At 51.5% G+C, this 20,131-nt stretch overlaps 1 protein-coding gene and 1 long non-coding RNA gene across 3 annotated transcripts in view; both read right to left on the reverse strand.

The window, feature by feature from the left end:
* Window positions 1-3,125, reverse strand: part of IREB2 (iron responsive element binding protein 2) — a 47,465-nt gene extending 44,340 nt beyond the window's left edge. For both annotated transcript variants that reach the window (XR_006704346.1, XM_045448518.1), the window contains exons 1-2: window positions 2,966-3,125; window positions 1,646-1,735 (exon numbers count right to left, since the gene is read on the reverse strand). Coding sequence is in view for 1 of the 2 variants with exons in the window: in XM_045448518.1 (XP_045304474.1) it covers window positions 1,646-1,735; window positions 2,966-2,984 (109 nt within the window). In the remaining variant the exon portion in view is untranslated. The remainder of the gene's footprint in view (window positions 1-1,645; window positions 1,736-2,965) is intronic.
* Window positions 3,126-6,405: 3,280 nt separating this feature from the next.
* On the reverse strand, window positions 6,406-9,386 carry LOC123582368. The gene is made up of 2 exons (XR_006704347.1): window positions 8,822-9,386; window positions 6,406-8,241 (listed from the first exon to the last, which is right to left on the reverse strand). It is a non-coding gene; the product is annotated as an uncharacterized LOC123582368 (long non-coding RNA).
* Between the last annotated feature and the right edge of the window lie 10,745 nt (window positions 9,387-20,131).

Genomic DNA, 20,131 nt, shown 5'->3' on the forward strand with positions numbered 1-20,131 from the left:
ATGGTCCCTCCAGAAGTGCAACAAAGACTCTTTGTTCTGATGATAAACAAGCAAAACAACCCTCCACTGAAGCAACCCCTCTCTTCCCAAGTCACTTCTTCCTCATTTTATTCCCCCAAGTGATGACTAAGAAGGTACTAATTATTAATAAACCTTTCCTAATAACCACTCCATGAATAAAACAGAGCTTTAATCCCATGGAAATAAAAACCAAATTTCTGTTTTGAAGGCATTTGTATTTACAGGTGTTTTATTATTTTTTTCATGGTTATAAACACCTCGGTGTTCTGGAACTCAGTTATCCGGATGGCCACGAAAACTTATTTTCCAGAGAAAATTTAGCTTTTGTGTTATTAACCATTCTCTTTCAAAACATTCTAGTTATTTTTGATAGTTTCCTACTGATTGTCTGCATTTTGGAAATACAGGCCGTTTTCAAATGGGCACATTTCCACAAATTATCCACAGAGAGAATTCATACTTAATTTTTAAAATATCCGCACAAATATTCTTTCAATCATTAAGCTATAAAATATGGGTTAAGAAACTTCTTGGCCAGAATCACTAGATATTTGAAAGTAAAGGGAAATAGAAGATCTTTCTTATACACAAGCACTTTAGCTGTTCCCTGTTCAAGATTTAAAAATTCACCATCACTGAAAGAATAAAAGAAATGTGAATGAAAGACATACGACACTAAGAAAACCACCAGCCTCTCCTAATACAAACCACCGCACCCAAAGATGTAAGGTAAAGGGTACTGCTCCCATTTTGGAGAACCTTTTATTTTTAAAAGGCAACCTGGTTCTAAGACAGGTTTCTTCTCCAAAAATTGAAATATTCTCATGATGTACACGAAAAACTGCCAGTGGCAGTCTACAATATTTAGACACATCAAAATCTACAGGAAAATCACAAAAGCAATCTTCTTAAAGACTATAAGAAGAAAAGATTAAAAGAAAAGCTCCCTCCAAAATGCACTGCAATAGATTTCGCATTTATCTTTTCAGTAGTTTTCACTGAAAAATCCAAACAAACAAAAAACACTCTTCCAAACAGGTCTTCTCTTCATTGGCTGGTTCAGTTTTCAATTGTCCATAGAGTCAAGACTTCCATCAGATACCCTAGGGTTGAGGCAAATTCAGTCTTCTGAGCTCTCAGTGAAGGGTTTGACCGTGGTCAGGCACCTGCAAAGGTCTGGCAACGGTGCTGGTGCACAGGCCAGGGCAAGCCATGCCCTGGAGAGCAACTCACATCAGCGGGCCCTGTTGACGGTTCCGATTCAAGTACGGCAGGTAAAGAATGGTGGGCACCGTTCACGCGAAAAACTAAAGCATGGGTATGATAGGTACAGAATATCATCAGTCAGGTTTTGTTTTGTTTTTTAAATAGTTTCTCTGCGGAAAAAAAACCCACTGCTAAATGAACTTACATTTTTAAATGAGAAGTTAAGGTATGGACTTACACCCTCCCTCAAACAAAAGTCCCAACAGGAGATCTTAAAATGTTACAGGTATGTGTAGGCTTACCTGTTACAACATGGTGGGAGTAAATTTAAAATTTCTTCAGCTGAGCTTAACAAATGCAGTTTTATTATTGGAAACTAAATCCCTCCCCCCCACCCCGAAAATTTAAGCAACATTACCATACTTGGTGCCTCCAAGTCTAGGTACATTGAAGAACTTCTTACGTGAGCTGTCATTTAATGTTTCGATAAGGTACTCAAAGGCGTATCCTGAAAAAAAATTATAGTTTCATGAAACACAGCTACTAAGTACCTTAATACAAAGTGAAAACAAACAGAAACCAGCTTTGTCCATTAAAATCTTCTGCAATGGTGGAAACGTTCCATATTTGCAGTGTCCAATAAGGGAGCCAATCAGCCACATGTGGCTACCTGAAATGCAGCCATAGCCATGGAGGAAATGAATTTTAAAACTTAATTTTAATTAATTTCAACCTAAATAATCACGCACAGCTAGGGTCCACTGTATTGGACAACAAAGTTCAAAGCATGATTCTTGTCACATAAAAACAGGTGAAGTAACGAACTCCTGAAAGCTGGCAACAAAGAATACCCAGAGAGGAGAAATAAGAATGATTTAAATGATGTACAGGCGTTTGTTTGGGGGAGGCCCTGTCCTGAAAAATGCTAAGTACAGATAGAACACTCTGAGAACGCCACAATGACAAGGGTTGGGGTTTTTTGGGGTTTTTTTGTTTGTTTGTTTGTTTTTTCAAATAATCGAAAGAGATTTTTACAGAGTGTTGGGCAACATGGATAAAATCAAAACCACACGAAAACAAGAAACTTGTCCGGTAAGACCCTGCCAGGTCTGCAGACCCAAAGTACAAACGAACAACAGAATTTCCCCCTAAAGGAGAGTGAAGCGAACCAAGAAGTCAGAGACCCGGGGGTCTCCGCGGAGCGTTCCCAGCTCGCAGCGTTCCCGGGAGCAGAGCCTGCGGATCTTTTGTGCAGACTCATCGCGGTGGGTGGGCAGGACCCTCGGCGTTAGCACCCCGGCCCACTGTGGGAGCGGGAGCGCGTCCTCCCCCGTGGAGGACGAAGACGGGGGGGGGGGGGGGGGACCCGCGCCGCATTGGGTGCTCCGGGACCGGCCGACCGGAGCCCGGCCTTGACCGCTTCCCCCTCCCCCCACCACCACTCCGGGCCGGAGCCCGCGGCACAGGGAGGGGCTCAGCCGAGCGGCGGGGGTCCACCCGCGGAGGCGCGAGCCCCCGGCAGGGAGACCCCGCCCCCACCCCGGCTCCGCGGACGGGGGCGGCCGGAAGGCAGGCGGCCCCTCCCGACCCCGGAGCCGCCGAGCAGCGGCCCCGAGCAAGCGGCGGGCCCCGCGCAGGCCGGCCGGCCGGGGCGAAGGCAGCGGGCCCGGGGCGCGCGGCCCGCCGGCCAGGCCCGGGCGAGCGGAGCGGGGAAGCGCGGCCGCGGGCGGAAACTGACCTGCAGTTGGGGCGTCCATCGCCGGAGACCATAGTATCCCTGCGGAGAGGGGGCCCGCGGGGGAAGGCGGGGGAGGCCGGGCGGGGAGAGGGAGGAAGGCGGGCGGGCCGGCGGGGGAGCAGGAAAGGGGCAGTCTCGCGCAAACACCGCGAGAGCCGCAGCGCCGGGCCGGCCAGCGCTCGCGGGATTTGCCGCCCAACTGTCGCGAGATCTTCGGACGAGGAAACAAAGAAAGACAAGGGGGCGGGGCTCCCGGAAGGCGGTTCTCCTGGTCCCGGAGCTAGAGTTACAGGGTTGTGGCCGCCTCGGGTGTCCTACTGGGCTTGTGGGGTCGAGCGGCATGCGGGTTCCCGTGGGGAATCCCGGGAAACCCCGGGACACCAGGCGCAGGAAAGCCGCCTTGCCCTGCACACTGGCCTGCTTTCACCTGGGCGCTCAGGTGGAGCCCGCGCGCCTTCCAGGAGCCCCGGCCCGGCCGACTGCGGAGCGAGGTCTCTCCCTGCGTCCCTCCGCCTCCGCTCCTCGAGCTCTTGGCCCCCTCGGCCGCCGTACCAGCCTGTGGCAGCCAGGGCCCCGGAAAGGGCTGCATGGGCTCGTCCTGCCTCCCTCGCCCCCCCCCCCCCGTTACGGCCCCCACCCTCGGAACTGCCGGGTCCAGGTCGCGTGGCTGCACGTGCTGACCTCGGTTCTCCAGCCTTCCTGTCCTGAGGGGTGCCCTTTCTCTGCCCAGCTACTGAACGTCGGGGAATAAACAGACCCCAGGGCCCTGCTCTTGCGCCCCTTCTCTGAGCTCCCTGACCCACCTCACCGTTTCCCTTCCATGCTGATGCTTCCCAGTCCACCTCTAACCCAAACACATCTCCTAAGCCCAGAGGTGTGTATACTAGTACCTACTGGACTCGTCCACAGACCCCCCAGACAAAATCTCCAAAACTAAACTCCTCATTTCCCCCCCAAACCCACTATTGTTTTTGTACTGCCTGTCTCACTAAACGTACCACCATCCACCCAGTTGCCCAAGCCAGAAACCCGCCTGTCATCCTTGACCTCTGTACCTTTGATCCATGGCCCAAGACCTGGCCATGAGTTTATTCACCTCTCCAACCATACTCCCTGCTACCACTGGGGGCTAGATTTGAACGTTTCCTGTCTGGATGACTGTGACAATCTTCTCAAAAAGAACCCAGGACATGAGTGCTATTGTAATCTCCCTTTTCATGATGATAAACTCAGTTAAGTAACTTACCCAACATTATCCAGCCGCCAAGTGCCTCAGGACTTGGACTCAGTTCAAGTGGAGGAACAAATCTACATGTTTAACTTAGTCCTTCATGATCTGGTTGGTATCTCATACCTATTGTTCATACCCTTTTTCAGGGAGCTGATTTAGGCAGAATCACTTCTCTGTCACTGCAATAATTCAGTGTACATTAAAACTATACCCAAATTACTTTTATTTGTAAATGGGGTTAACTTTTAGGCTCAGATAATTGTAGCAAATGTGTTATTATTTGTGTGTGTGTGTGTGTGTGTGTGACCCATCCTAAACATCTGGGAGTGTGTTCAGTGGGGGAGGTTGTCTGATTCTTGTGCAATTCTGTCCTGTGGAGCGCAGGTAATCTAACATTCATTAATTGCCAAAAGTGTGCCTCCACCATGGTAACAACCAGGAACATACTCCCATTTTCTGAATGTCTTGCTGAGAAGAACTAACTTAGATCAATCACCATGTGTTTGTGGCTGGACACACTGCCTTTCTTAAAAAAAAAAAAAAAAATTATTGAGATTCAATTCACCCATTTTAAAACCTTTGTGATAATTGTAGATTTAAATGCAGTTGTAAGAAGTAATAGAGACCCGCATAGTCTTCACCCAGTCTTCCCCAATGTAACCTACAAAATCAAAATAAGAAATTGACATTGATACATTCCTTTGACCTCATTCAGATCTCAGCAGTCTTACATCCTCCACTCCTTTGCCAGGTGTAGGTGATTTTATCACCCATGTAGACTCGTATGACCATGGCCATACTGAAGATACAGAATGCTTCCAAGGATCTCTCTTGTTGCCCTTTTATAATCACACCCATTTTCCATTTAGGCTGCACTCCGTCATTCCTGAGCCCCTGCTCAACCACGAATCTGTTCTCCATTTCTATAATTTTGACATTTCAAGAATGTTATACTAATGGAACCGTACTGTATATAACCTCTTGGGATTGACTTTTTTTTTAAGTTTATTTATTTTGAGAGAGAGACAATGCAAACGGGGGAGGGGCAGAGACAACGAAGGAAACAGAGAATCCCAAGCAGCCTCCATGCTGTCGGTGCAGAGCCCCATGAAGGGCTTGAACTCACGAACTGTGAGATCATGACCTGAGTGGAAATCAAGAGTTGGATGCTCAACCGACTGAGCCACCCAGGCACCCTAGGCTTTTTTTTTTCTTCCACTCAGCATCATTCCCTAGAGGTCCATCCAGGTTGTTGTATCATTAACTTGTTCCTTTTTATCGCTGAGTAGTATTCCCTCATACGACTGTTCCACAATTTATCCATCCCTCGTTGAGAAACATTTGGGCTGTCTCCCATTTGGGGCTATTATGAACAAAGCTGCCGTGAGCACCTATGTGCAAGTTTTTGTATAAACGTACATTTCTATTTGTCTGTAATAAGTGCCTAAGAGTACAGCTGTGGAGTTGTAATTGCATATTTTGTGTGTAAAGAAACTGCCAAACTTCCCTGAAGTGACTGTACCATTTTACATTCCTACCAGCAACATATGAGGCATCCCGTTCTATATTCTTGCCAGTGTTTGGTGATGTCGCTATTTTTTATTTTAGCCATTCTGATAGGTGTGAAGTGATAGCTCACGTGCCTTTAATCGGTATTGCCCTAAGGTCTAGTGAAACTGAATACCTTTTCATGTGCTTATTTGACGTCTCTGTATCCTCTTTGGTGAAATGTCTGTTCATGTCTTTTGCCCACTTTGTAGTTAGAGTGCTTTTTTTTCTTTTCTTTTTTTTTTTTTTTTTTTTTCTATTGACTTTTGAGAGTTCTGTATACATTCGAAATGTAAAGTCAAAATGTGGTCTTTTGTCAGACATGTGGTTTGAAAATATTTTCTCCCAATCTGTAGTAATGTTCGTTCCTTTTTCTCCCTCACACACTGCTTTTTGGACAGAATTGGAGTTTTCATTAGCAAGGAAGAAGAGGAAATAACTGTAAGACTGGGAACCCCCAGTGTCCGCCACATAGCACGAGCCTATACCCTCCACGAGGGCACATGCCTTATCCGTGTTATTTCTTGCTACGTCCCCAGCATCTAAAATAGTGCCTGGCACAGAGTAGGTACCAAATAAATGTTTGTGGAATGAATGAAATGACTTGTTCAAGGTTGTACAACGGGCAGTACCAGATTAAAAAGAAAAGCTAGCCATTTGGTTCTTCTTTCAACATTTAGAAAATATGTATTCAGTTTTTATTTAGAAGAGAGATGAAGAAGTTGACCGGGAAAGAGAAGAGGGCCTCCCCTAACAGGCCAAACGCTGACAGGAACTGTCCGTTGATCCTTCAGCCGGCCCGTGGGAACCTCACCTCTCTGCATCAGTCCAAGCATTTTTTCCAACCGCATCCACATTCTTCAAAGACAATTTTGCACAACACATTTTTTTCAAGTTTCCGTTCTACGAAGATGTCTGGCGCTACATCGGTGTCCTGGGCAGGATCATCCGTTTTTCCTTTAATTAAACTTTTTATTTGGGAAAAAATAATTCAAGGACACAGGAGTTATGAGAAAGTTACAATAGACTTTCTTGCACACGTCACCTAGATTTATTTAGTGTTAACATTTGTTACGTTCGCTCTACCTCTCTCTATGTATTTATATATTGCACAATAAGATCCCCAATATTTGGGGCACTTGTTTATTTTTCAGCTTGAGGTGTAGGTGACGTATAACACTGTGAAAATGTAAGGTGTACAACGCGACGATTTGATACACATATATATTTGGAAATGATCACTACTGTAAAGTTCATTAACACATCCATCACTTCACATAGTTACCTTTTTTGTGTGAGAACTTTTAAGATCTAGTCTCTTAGCAACTTTCAAGTAACAATAGAGTATTGCTAAGTATAGTCACCCACGCTCGTGATTTCTTATTCTCATTCTTCCTGAACCACCCGAGAGTAAATTACACAGATGACAAGCCCTCAGCCCTAAAAACTGCACCGTGTATCTCCTAAAAGCAAGGAAGTCTCTTACGCAGCCACAGAGACATGATCACCTTCAGGCAAGTTAACATTTTATAACGCTATTCTCTAACTGATAACACATATTCAAAATTTGCCAGCTGTCCCAATATTGTCCTTTCTAGAAACTTCTTTTAATAATCCAGGATCCAATCCAAGATCAAGCATTGCGTTTCGATGTCACATCTCTTTTGTCTCCCGTAATCTGGAACTTTCCCTCTGTTTCACTTTCCTTTACGGCACCGACACAGGTGAACAGTAACGGCCCCCCGTGGGCTCGCCCAGCTGTTTCTTTAGGATTAAATGTCGCCCATGCGCCTTTGGCAGGAAGGCTGCATGAGTGATGTGTCCGTTTTACCGCATCATATCAGAAGGCACCTGATTTCATTTAGTTCCCATTTAGTAACCAAGCCATCTCTTATCTAAAACCAGGTCAGCTATCAAGTGTGAGTCTGTGAGGTTCTGGAGCCCAGGTTTTTACCCATCTGCCGCTTTGTGGCTTGGCACAGTTTCACTTATTGTGAGGGGGGGACTGGAGGCCCCCACGCCTTTCTGAATCTTCTCAGGATGGCCTCTCAGTCGCTGAGTCCTGAGTCCTGCTTGCTCTTCCAATCTACGTTTTAATTCTACACAGGGAGAGCCTCTGCGGTTCTCCAGAGTTCCAAAACAAATGCCATATCTTGAGAAACCAAAGCCACGATGCGCAAGAACACCTGTCACCCGTGGCTCCCCTTGGAAGCCAGTGCTGAGTCTGACTGCCGGCCGCAGCCCGTGAGATCACAAGGGGCCGTTGTACACGGGGGCCGGTCACTGTGTGTTCTGCCCATGTGGCCAAGAGGGATGCAGTGAAGGGCTTCTCCCCTTAGCTGCTAAGGTTAGACCACACATTAAAACGTTTTAGAAACTCACAAAAGCCCCCGTCTATTGCCAGTATGTGGTAAAGACTGTCAGTGAAGTCTTGCAGAACACTATTCCTTGCAACTGCGATAAGATATAAAATAAATAGGAAAGGTGACTCTTTCTCCTAAAGGAAAAGACAGAATTACCATCAGTAAAAGGAGGAGGAGCATAACCCTCAAAAATACTGTTATGGGTTAAATCGTGTCCCTCCCAAGGGCATACGTTGAGGTCCCAGCCCCCGGTGCCTCAGAACGTGAACTTCTGGGGGAACGGAGTCCCTGCGGGTGGAATTATCTAAGAAGAGATCCCATCAGAGTAGGGTGCGCCCTAGTCCAATGGCCGGGGTCCTAAGGAGAGAACGCAGGCGCACAGACACACAGAGGCAGGCGGCCACGTGAAAAAGCGGGGCTCACACGCCGAGAACACCGCGTGAGCATGAAGGCGGGATTGGGGTGGTGCATCGACACGCCCAGGAGACCAGGGGCAGGAGCAGGCTGTCCCTCCCAGCCCCCCGGAGGACGCAGCCCTGCCCACCCCTTGGAGTCCGATGTCCGGCCTCCGGGAAGCCCCCCCCCCCCCCCCCCCGCCCTGTGGTGCTCTGTTTTGGGGCCACATCAGGGAACTGGTAGAAACCTTCTTGGAGTATCCACAGTGTGGTGAAGATGATGCGGCCCAGTGGTCGACCCAGCCAGCCCCAAACTCACCGTGTCACCGTCCCCAAAGGACTGACTCCAGCAGGCTCAGCTGCGGATTTATGGTGGAAGGAAATCTTCTCGTGCCAAAATTCACCTCGTACCTGTTCCTACTCCAGGCACAGGCTCTGTTCTTTCCTCTGTCTTCAAAGAAACCATAAGGTCCTACTGCGTCAGAATTCCTAAATACCTCCTTTACTGCTGCCTCCGCTTGGGCTGGGGTCATCTCTCACCCGGACCAAACTGATGACATCTGGCCATGTTCTGACCTAAACAAAAAGGGTTTTATATGGTTCAAGCCAATAGTCATTTCCTAGTGGGTCTTCTTGCCCTGCTGCCCCGATCACCCTTGACAGCCCTCAGAATATTCTTCTGAAAGGCAAGCCTGATCATGTCGGCTGAAAATCCTTCGAAGTCTCCCCCAGTACCTGCAAGGTAAAAATCTGAATCTCCTCCACGGCCGTTGAGGTCCTTCTGGACCTGACCCTCCCCCACTCTGCAGTCTTATCTCCTGACGCAAGTCCCGTCCTCACAACACCGTTCCCACACAGAACGAGCTTCCCTGGGTTTCCCTGGAAACAAGCTGCACTGACCTGGATCCGTGCACGTTGACCGGCTGACGTCTGGCCGGCCTTTCGGAACAGTAGAGGCTCCCGTCTGTGAAGCATTCGCTGCTCGCCTCTGCGTCCCGCTCCCCAGCCTTGGGCTCCTGCTTTCGTGCCCTCCTAGCCCCTAGGGCTCGCCCCTCATAGCACCCAGCTCACCGGGCTGTAATTCCGGGTTTACTGTCTGCTCACTCCCTGCACTGTCACTCCCTGAACACAAGGACCAGGTTTTTACTCTCCCTCCCTTTCTCCTGGCACAGGGCCCGGCACATGGATGGCGGCAGCTCCAGGAAGTCCCCTCGAGTAAGCAAATGGATGCGTGAATGAATGAAAGAAACCCGATCGTGCATCTGTAACGCTTCCCAAACTTGTGCAACAGGCAAGTTAGACATAAATGATTCAAACTGCGAAAGGATTACTCTTTAAAAAATAACTTTCTAGGGGCGCGTGGGTGGCGCAGTCGGTTGGGCGTCCGACTTCAGCCAGGTCACGATCTCGCGGTCCGTGAGCTCGAGCCCCGCGTCGGGCTCTGGGCTGACGGCTCAGAGCCTGGAGCCTGTTTCCGATTCTGTGTCTCCCTCTCTCTCTGCCCCTCCCCTGTTCATGCTCTGTCTCTCTCTGTCCCCAAAAATAAATAAACGTTGAAAAAAAAATAAATAAATAAATAAATAAATAACTTTCTAGGGGCGCCTGGGTGGCTCGGTCGGTTGAGCGTCCGACTTCGGCTCAGGTCACGATCTCACGGTCCGTGAGCTCGAGCCCCGCGTCGGGCTCTGTGCTGACGGCTCAGAGCCTGGAGCCTGTTTCAGATTCTGTGTCTCCCTCTCTCTGTGACCCTCCCCCATTCTCTCTGTATCAAAAATAAATAAACGTTAAAAAAATAAAATAAAATAAAATAAAATAAAATAAATAACTTTCTACAGGAATTCTGTAAACAGCAAGCTATCCTAGTGAATTGCAAAAGATGACTTGAATTTAAAAATTCAAGTGATAGAAACTTGACTCTTGGATGGTTGGTACCTTGGACACTTCAGTTCGGTTCAACCACCATTTAAATATCATCTGTCACATTCCAGAAGAGCGAAGCGGAAAGTACCCGCATTTGAGGAGCTCGTAAATAGACGTGCTAATACAGGTGCCAATAAAAATCATAATGGCTAACACCTGTCCAAACTAGTGACGTGCTTTACACGCCTTATCTCATTGAGACCTTTGTAGCAGCCCCCTAGGGCACTAGTTAGGGTGTTTCTAGCTACAGGAAATATGCAGCTCAGACTGGCTTTGTGTATTTATTATTTTCTAATGTTTTTATTTATTTTCGAGAGAGAGAGAGAGAGAGGGTTCGTGAGCAGGGGAGGGCAGAGAGAGAGGGAGACACCGAATCTGAAGCAGGATCCAGGTTCTGAGCTGTCAGCACAGAGCTCGACATGGGGCTCAAACTCACCAGCCATGAGATCTTGACCCGAGCTGAAGTCAGGTACTTATTGAAGTACTTATATTTTCTCAGGAGCATGGGTATCAGGGCAGCTCCCTTCCAGAATCAGAGGCAGGTACAGCTTGAGTAGTACTCCTGGAAAGAGCAGCCCCAGGACAGCAAACGTTTCTCTGAGGCTGATCTCAGCCTGGCCCCACGCTGGGGCTGGGCACACAGAGCAGGTTAGGACAGCTCCAGGCTGATCTCTTAGTCTAGACAGGACACAGGCCCTTTGACAATGTGTCCAAAGAGCCAGAAAACAGTGCTACCAGGAGGCAAAAGTGTTTAAACTCCGAAACCTTGTGGATAGGGTATTTCTCAGCCAGCACCGTGCACATCTGTTATCCATTTTCTGTTTCTTCTGCCCCAACTACTGTGATTTTCCTTTGGGCAAGTCAACCCTTTCCCACTCTTCATTCACAGACCCACCACTGGACTCATTATCTGGCTCAGGAATCAAAGCAACAGAGCACAACACTTTTGCTGACAAGGGAAGTTTCCTTTTCTCCTCTAGAAGTCGTGGGGAGTAAGGTTGTGACATCTGGAGCTGCTGCAGCCATCTTACCACCATGGTGGGGAGCCCAGAGCCATGGGGTCCACTGCGCAGAAACTAAGAATGAAAACAAGAGTGTGGAAAACAGAATAGATGGAGAAAAACTGGGTCCTGCGTGTTAATCCTTTTAGCTTGTGGATCAAGCCTTTCCTGTTCTCCACAAGAACTTCCTCTAAAGTTTTTTTTTTTCAGTTATGTGAGCCAATAAACCCCTTTACAGTTTAAGCCAATTGGTGTTTTAATTTGTTTTTGGTAATTTGCGTCAAAAGATCTAACACTACTTACTGGCTGTGCAATTTAGGGCAAATTACTTAACTTCTCTGAGCTGCACTTTCCTCAATGGTAAAGTCGGGACAGTAACAACGGCAATGTAGATCAATTCGTGCTGTAAAATGTGTGTGAGGGTTGTGTTAGTTTTCAGCAGTGGCTGTAACAACCGCAAATTTAGTGGTTTGAGACAACACGATTTCATTATCTTGTCGCTGCGGAGGCCAGAGTTCTGACACAGGCCTCACCCGGCTAAAACGGAGGTGTCGGCAGGACTACGTTCGTTTCTGGAGGCTCCAAGGAAGAATCCATTTCCTTGGCTTTTCCAACTTCTAAAGGCCGTTCTTACTTTCTCGGCATGCACCCTGAAGGTCCAGGGGTCCCCGGGGGCCTCTGCTTCCAGCCTTACTTCTCCTGGATTCCTCCTGCCTCCCTCTCTCACTTAGAAGGAGATTATGATTCCCCGGGGCCGCCTGGATCAGCGGGGATAATCACCCCTTCTCAAGGTCAGATGATTAGCAACCTTAATCCCCTTGCCCTGAGGTACGCACGGGTCCAGGGATTAGGACACAGACATCTTTGCGGGGGAGTCAGAGGGGACTGTTCTGCACCACAGGAGTCTCCCCCGTGTGGACAAATACCCAGTACTCCCTGAATGATTCCCACAGAGTCTGAAGCACAGATGAACCCACTTGGGGGGACCAAGTTTCTGAGGGAAAATGATGCCTGAGTTGAGTCCACTTTAAAATAACGTCTGCCATTGATCAAATACCTCAGACACGGTGCCCGACAGTTTGCATAAAGTCTTTGCAATCTTCAGTAGATTCAAACTGAATTCCAGATACATAAGTGAAGTTAAATACAGTAATATTAGCCCTGTTTCTCAGATTGAAACCCTGAGGTTCAGAGATGGGGGCTCTATGATCCCTCGCTGGCTGGCAGGATGGAGAGGATTTGACCAGGGCAAAAGAAACCACAAGGTGGGACGACTGGGGAGTGGGGGGGGGGGGGGGGGGGGGGGTTGTCAGGAAAGGCCCAGAAGGGACGGCGCAGGACAGCCCGGGAGAGCTATCTGGGGAGAGTGAGGGGATCTGACGCAGAAACTACACTCCACTTGGGATTTCATCAGCTCTAAACTGTCGGCAAGAAGGGGGCCTGGAACCCCTCCAGGGTTGGGCTTTCTCTCCAGGCCGGCTCGGCTCCGTGGTGAGTTATCCCGCCACACGGGAGGGCCGGGCCCGCCCACACCCTTCCTCCAACGCAGGCACCGCCAAGCCAGGACAGAACCTTCAGGACCACCCCTCAGTTCTGCCCGAAGAACGCCGCCGTTTGCGCCCAAAAACCCCAGCGAGGTTTTTGGGAGGGACGGCGTGGGTGCGATGCGACGCGGAGCCTCTGGGGGGCAGCAGCGGGGCCTCTGTCCCTCCCAGCGACGGTAGCCGAGCCGCTGAGGACGGAGCTCGGGCTGGGCACCCGTGGTTACACAGGAAAGGAAGAGTAAGGCAGTGAGGCTCCCAGTCGTACCCTCTAACATGGTCATAAAAACAGATTTTTTTTTTCACTCTTAAGACACCCAAAGGGCCCTTTCAGAGCAGCCGTCCTGCCAGGCATGGGGTCTGCCCAGCTCAGAACACCGCAGCCTGGGCTGCACCAGACGGGTCAGGCTTAGGGGCGAGCGTTTGCTTTGGGAGCCGTTCATCTGAGGCTCATACGTTAACCTCTGGCCTTCCCTCCCCAAACCCCAGGCGCCCCGGGCCTTGGCCCCTACAAACTTCCCATGTGTCGCCCTGATCTGCAGTGGCCTCCAGTCTCAAAACACCCTCCCGAGGGATTCTGCTAAAACGGAAGCAAATCCGGGAATTTGGTCCTCAGAGTAGGACGTTCGGAGGGAGGAAGCCGAGCACGTACACGCGGGTTTGCCTCTAACCGGCTACGATTTTGCTCCGAATGCACAACCCAGTTCACCAGTCCCGAAGGTTGGCGTACCTGCCCTGTAGAATCCCTCCCAGGCTAAAAGTCAGTGACTCTGCAGGAAACCCCGTGGACGGGCTCCCGTGATACCTTCCTGAACCACACAGGCTGAACCACTAACGGCCACATTTCCAAGACTCCCTTGCCGGCTGCGATCTGGTTGTGATTTCTATTTTGAAACTCTGACTCGGAGCTGAATTTTGTGGGAAACGGGCATCCGTTTGCTGGCACGGCATGGGACGGGGGCGGCATGGCTCCGGAGACTTCCAGCGAGGAGAGAGCCTCGAGACGGCCACATACAGCTGCCTCGGTGGCCCAGCCGTGCAGGGTGGTTGCGTGAACGGTTCCCCAAGTCCCAGCGGTATCGGCCAGGGCGGCAGCACAGCCCGCGTCCAAGCAGGAGCCCGGCCCCCGGTGGGAGCGACTCCCCAAGGCCCAAGGGGGCTGCCGACCAGGCTGCTGGGGCGCCAGAGGACACCCAGGCTGCCGCCATCCGGAAGCTTCTAGGATTATCCAGCCCTCGCGATCAGGATGCCACCTTGGTCAGAAAACGCAACCGCGGCTGGCACTCCGGGGCCGCGCGGGGCCTGCTTCGGTGGATGCCAGCGGGCGCCAGGTGCCTGGCTCCCCTGCACTCCTGAACCTCGTGGCTGGACGCTGGGACCTCTGCGAGGGCGGCGGACAGACCAGCAGGTGCAGGGAGCCAGGCTCCCCCGCGCCTCACACCCAGCCGCCCTGCTCCCGGGGAGCCCGGGAGACCCTGGCGCCAGCTTTGGAGGAAGGGGGAACCCGACGCTGAGCACCGTCCACCGTCCACGCCCTTCCCGCCCAAACCACCGGGGACAGATTCAGGGGTCAGGCGTCTACGACCGAGAACCCTGGCCCACAGCTCCTATCGCTGGTGGCAGGCCGTCCGCCTTGGGCAGGTGCCTGTCCGGCACGGGACAGTCCGACTGGGGCACCTTCGCTTCTCCGTTGAGCTGAAGCCGTGTCCTTGCCGCTCTGCGTTCGGGGACCCGGCAGAACCAGTTGGCTCCCGTGTCCCCCTGCGTGCCCTTCAGGGATCTAGGGCTGCTGACGGAGACGCCCCCAGAGCCGTGCTCGGCCGTGTTGCCCCGGCTTCCCCACGGAAACTGCTGAGGACGTGCAGCCTCCGAGGTACAAGCGCAGAAGCCGGGGCCGAAGGGGCGACAGGGACCCACCGCCTGCGTCGGGAGGACCGCGTTCGGTGTCTTAGCAAAGGCAGCCCCCAGGCGGCTGTGGAAAGCGATCCATTCAAAATGTACTATGAACAGTCCGCGAAACTGGTCGCCAGAGGGAGTCCGAGGCAAGAACCGCCAGGACGGCAGGGCCTTCCGCCAGCCTTTTCCTCCTCTTCCCCCAGAGCCCAACAGGCCCCTCGTCACCACCCCCCACCGCCTCATTAAGGACAAGTGCCTCAGGAGCCAGCAGGTGGCCGGCTCGTTATCCCACCTTTCGGAGAAGGGCACCGAGAGGTCAAGTGACTTTTTTTCACGTCCCGCTAATTAAAACCCTCTGTGGCTGTTCCCCCCGCAAGTCCATGGGCTCCCGGGAAGCCGAGTCAGTGACTCTAAAAGCCCAACTCGCTCACTGACTGCTGGGACACTGCCATCGAGGAGAGGGGGTCAGAAAAGAGGCAGGTTCCCCGCATTTTGGTTTTGTATGACTGTCAGAAAGTTTGGTCAAAATAGATTAACTGCCTTTGGCAGAATTTATTTATTCATGATACTTTTTGATTTCCTACGTTGGGTAAGTATCGTGGACAATACAGCGACTGAGAGCTTGACCCCAAGAACCAAACAGTCCAGCTGGGCAGGGCCGAACGCACGGGCCAGAGGAGGAGAGGGCAGGGCGCTGAGGGACAGGAAAGACAAAACAAAGGAGCGGGCATTCATCCCTCACCCTGGGAGCAACCCTGAGGGGCCGGCCCGGAGTCCTGGAGGCCCTGCTCCTTGTGCCGGCTCTGGCTCTTCTCCCCAGCCTCCCCGCAGACTCTGGGGCAGCCCCGTGTCCTTCTGGTAAATTCCATCTTGGCTTCAGCTCACCTGAGTGAGCTCTGGCTGATGAAGAGAACTTTCTGAGTGAGCAAAGTCCCGGAGAAAGACTAGGCCCTTCAGGGGACAATGGAGCAGATTTGCAATGACCAGGTGTGAGCGTCCAAATTTTCCTTTTATACGAGGCCCTTGCCCCGATGGCTACACATTTAAAAAGTGTCCTGCTGGGGCGCCTGGGTGGCGCAGTCGGTTAAGCGTCCGACTTCAGCCGGGTCACGATCTCGCGGTCCGTGAGTTAGAGCCCCGCGTCGGGCTCTGGGCTGATGGCTCAGAGCCTGGAGCCTGTTTCCGATTCTGTGTCTCCCTCTCTCTCTGCCCCTCCCCCGTTCATGCTCTGTCTCTCTCTGTCCCAAAAATAAAAATAAACGTTGAAAAAAAAAATTAAAAAAAATTAAAAATAAATAAATAAATAAATAAATAAAAAGTGTCCTGCTGTGGTATACACTGTCGCCCTAGGGGGAAGCTGGGTAGAACCTCCCGTATCGTTCCCCAAACTTCTGTACATCTGTAGTTATTCGAAAGCAAAAGTTTTTTGGGGCGCCTGAGTGGCTCAGTCGGTTGAGCGTCCAACTTCCGGTCAGGTCGTGATCTCGCGGTTCGTGAGTTCGAGCCCCGCGTCGGGCTCTGTGCTGACGGCTGGGAGCCTGGATCCTGCTTCCGCGTCTCCCTCTGTCTCTCGCGTTGTCTCAAAAATAAATAAACGTTAAAAAAAGAAAGCAAAAGTTTTTTGTTTTGTTTTTTAAAAGCTCATTGCGGTTGCTATTACTAAAGGAGGCAGCGTCTGAATTCCCGTCTCCCCTCCTAAGGGGAGTGAGTGGGAAAGGCCGAAGCCAACACCAGACGTGTCAGTTAGACCCGAACCACGGGGGACGGGGGGCCGTGCGGGGAAGTGGGGGAAGTCCGGGGCCTGAGGCAAGAGGCAAGCAGCTTCAGAAGCAGGGGCGAGGAGGGCAGGGCTGGGGTGAGCGTGTGGGTCTCCCGGACCCTGAGCCGCCGGGAGCCGCACCCCTCCAGCCCCCGTCCCACAGGTCTAGCCGAAGTGTCCCCGCAAGGTCCCAGAGACGCTCATCGGGCCACCTCCCCCATCCTACGCAAGCTGTGAGCGGCGCGTCTTGTACCGCGGGACCCGCCATCCCGGCCCAGCCCGGCCGCTGCTGCCATGTCCGGACCCAGGGGCGGTGCGTCGCTAATTTTGATGAATCCTGCCCAAACGGCCCTCTGCGAGCACACTGGGTGTTCCCACTTCTGCGATCTCGGGGTCGTTTCTAGAAAATCAGATTATCGAGCTGGTATAATTTACATAAGACACCAGGGTGGCTTGAGTCACACTTTCCCCTTTAACAAGGGGGCCCTATTTAGTATGTTTTGCAGTTTTTGCTCTTTGTTGTTTTGAGAGCCGCGCACACACTAGGGTGAGAGGAGCAGAGAGGGAGGGAGGGTCTCTGTGCTCAGCGAGGAGCCCGTCTCAGGGCCCGATCTCACAACCCTGGGGTCACGACCTGAGCCCAAATCAAGAGTCAGACGCTCAACCGACTGAGCCACGCAGGCGCTCCTCTACCTAATACGTTTATATGATGGGATGATGTTAGGTCCTTCAGACAAAGAGTTGTGTCTGCTCGATGTCTGACCGTCGCACACGTGCTGCGTTTGTGCTCCTTCTCTATCCCTGTTGAGGCCCGGCAGTTGTCACTTGGGTCTTTACTGGTTTTGAGGCAGAGACTGCACGCGCTTCCTGTCCGTCGTCCTGTCCCATGCCCGTGGTCCCATGAGGTGGTCCTAACTGTCTCCATTCCAGGGGTAAAGAAGCAGAAGACACAGCGAGCCAGTGGCATCCACCTCTTGGTTTTGGCTGGGGCCGTGATCCCAGGGTCACTGGGCTCTGCCCTGAGCATAGAGCCTGCTTAAGAGTCTCTCTAGGCGCGCCTGGGTGGCTCAGTAGGTTAAGCATCCAACTTCAGCTCAGGTCATGATCTCGCGGTCCGTGAGTTCCAGCCCCGCGTCGGGCTCTGTGCTGACAGCTCAGAGCCTGGAGCCTGTTTTGGATTCTGGGTCTCCCTCTCTTTCTGTGACCCTCCCCCATTCATGCTCTGTCTCTCTCTGTCTCAAAAATAAATAAACGTTAAAAAAATCTAAAAAAAAAGATTCTCTCAGGGCACATGGGTGGCTCAGTTGGTTGGGCATCTGACTTCGGCTCAGGTCATGATCTTGCAGTTTGTGGGATCGAGCTCGGCGTCAGGCTCTGTGCTGACAGCTCAGAGCCTGGAACCCGCTTCGGATTCTGTGTCTCCCTCTCTCTCTGTGACCCTCCCCCATTCATGCTCTGTCTCTCTCTCTCTCAAAAATGAAATAAAATCAATAAATAATTAAAGAATCCTGGTCTTTTGAGCCCACGGCCCCTAATCTTCTGACTCCCAGGTCTGGCTTTCCAGACTTGGAGCCAGATCACCAGGATTTGCACCCCAGCTGCCATGAGTTGCTCTGAGACATCGAGCAAACCCCTTGCCCTCTCCGGGCCTCTGTGCGATGAATGCTGGAGTTGCTAATTTCAACGGCCTGGGTGGAAGAAGGGGCAGGAAATAACCCAGACTGAGCAGACCCGGATCTCCTCACTGCCCTTGAGAACGAGTGAAGCAAAACGTGGGCAAAGCAGGACCCCCTTCCCCGGAACGAGGCAGCCGCAAGATGGCGCAGCTCGAGCCCCAGGGAGTGGGAGGTGAGGGGGCTGGGTCCATTTTCAAGTGTTCATCCAGCGCGGGCAAGGCAGCCCAGCCTTGTCAGGAGGCGTCCCTCGTCCCAGGAACACATTGCAAAGGCAGGTGGAAGTGGTTATCCTTGTTGAGAGAAACGGGGCACAGGAACTCGTTCAGAGGCCCTGCGAGAGGGTGAGAATGAGAACCAGACTCTGCAGGCTTTCGGGCTGCTGTGTAGTCTCAGATCCCAGGGCGGGGGGGGGGGGGGGGGGGGGGGGGGAGGTGCATTTTAGAGGCAGGAGAACGAGGCGTGGACGCTCGAGTGTCTTGCTCCAGGTCACAGAAGCTTTAAGACTTGAACGCAGGTCTCTCCGTTCGGTGTCACCGCTCCCCGTCTCCCCACGCCCCTGCAACCAGCCAGTCTGCTTTGCCCACCAGCCCACCAGACAGGGAGGCTTGGGAACGCCCAAACCGCCGGGGAGGAGACATTCGAGTCTTGCTAATGCCTCTGCCAGGCCTCACGACTGGCCTTTTATTACTTGCACATTGAAGATGTCGTTGCGAACATTAACTCTGGACGTTCAGCTACAATGACTGTTTTGCTCCACAGTTTGCTGGAATCTGCAGACACAGAGCTTTGCTATAAAGGGGAAAAATGGAAAATTCCAAAGATGTGGCTCAGCCCGGAACACATGATTTTTACCCGAAGCTTGTAGAACATCCCTCCGTCCCTTCAAGCCCCTCTCATCCGCGGTAGCACCTGCACTTTGTCTCGTTCGGGAAGCGTGGCGAGCAGCAAACTCTCAGCCGCGTGCTCCTGGTGGGTCACAGACGGGGCGGTGCTCCGCTGCCCACGCACTGCTGCACACCGGCTCAGCCGCCCCCGTCCCCGCTCTCCGGGGCCCCAGGCTGCCGAACCCGGGAACAAGGGTTTGGCCTTGACTGAACCAGACACAAAGGCTGAGTCCCACGGCTTTGGAGTCCACGTGAACCTGGTTCGAATCCCAGCTCTGCCAGCGGCTGTCGACCTCGGGCAAATCGCTTCGCTTCTGAGTCTCATTTTGTTCGTTAGCAAAACATGAACCGTAACAGTGCGGACATTACGGGGCCGTTGAGAGGATTAAATGTGGTAACATATATAATCGGATTCGCACAGTATGAAACTCAGTAAGTGATAGTGTGGTTATTACACACGTTCCCCAAATCTACGATGCGATCGGTTGTGAGAGGCACTGTCATTTTATGTACCACACACAAGAAATTGCCAGTTTAACTATGGCACAAGGCTTTCTTATGAGGAATTTTTATCGTGTACTCGTGAAAAACCAGCCACGGTTATGCAGACATCAGTGTCTGACGATATATCACTTTTATACACACATAAACAAATGAAGCATAACGAATTCACTTCAGAAGGGTACAATTCTCCAGTCGGTTTTCCATTCAGCAGGACTAACGACCATATTTTCACATAACGGTATGAGTATCACGTGCTTCCTTTTTTTTTAAGATTTTAACTTTTTTTTTTAATTTTTCTAAATCTTTATTTCTTTTTGAGAGAGAGAGACAGAGCGTGAGCAGGGGAGGAGCAGAGAAAGAGGGAGACACAGAATCGGAAGCAGGCTCCAGGCTCCGAGCTGTCAGTGCAGAGCCCGACACAGGGCTTAAACTCACAAACTGTGAGATC

This window comes from Leopardus geoffroyi, chromosome B3 (assembly GCF_018350155.1).
Source record: "Leopardus geoffroyi isolate Oge1 chromosome B3, O.geoffroyi_Oge1_pat1.0, whole genome shotgun sequence".
NCBI lineage: Eukaryota > Metazoa > Chordata > Mammalia > Carnivora > Felidae > Leopardus > Leopardus geoffroyi.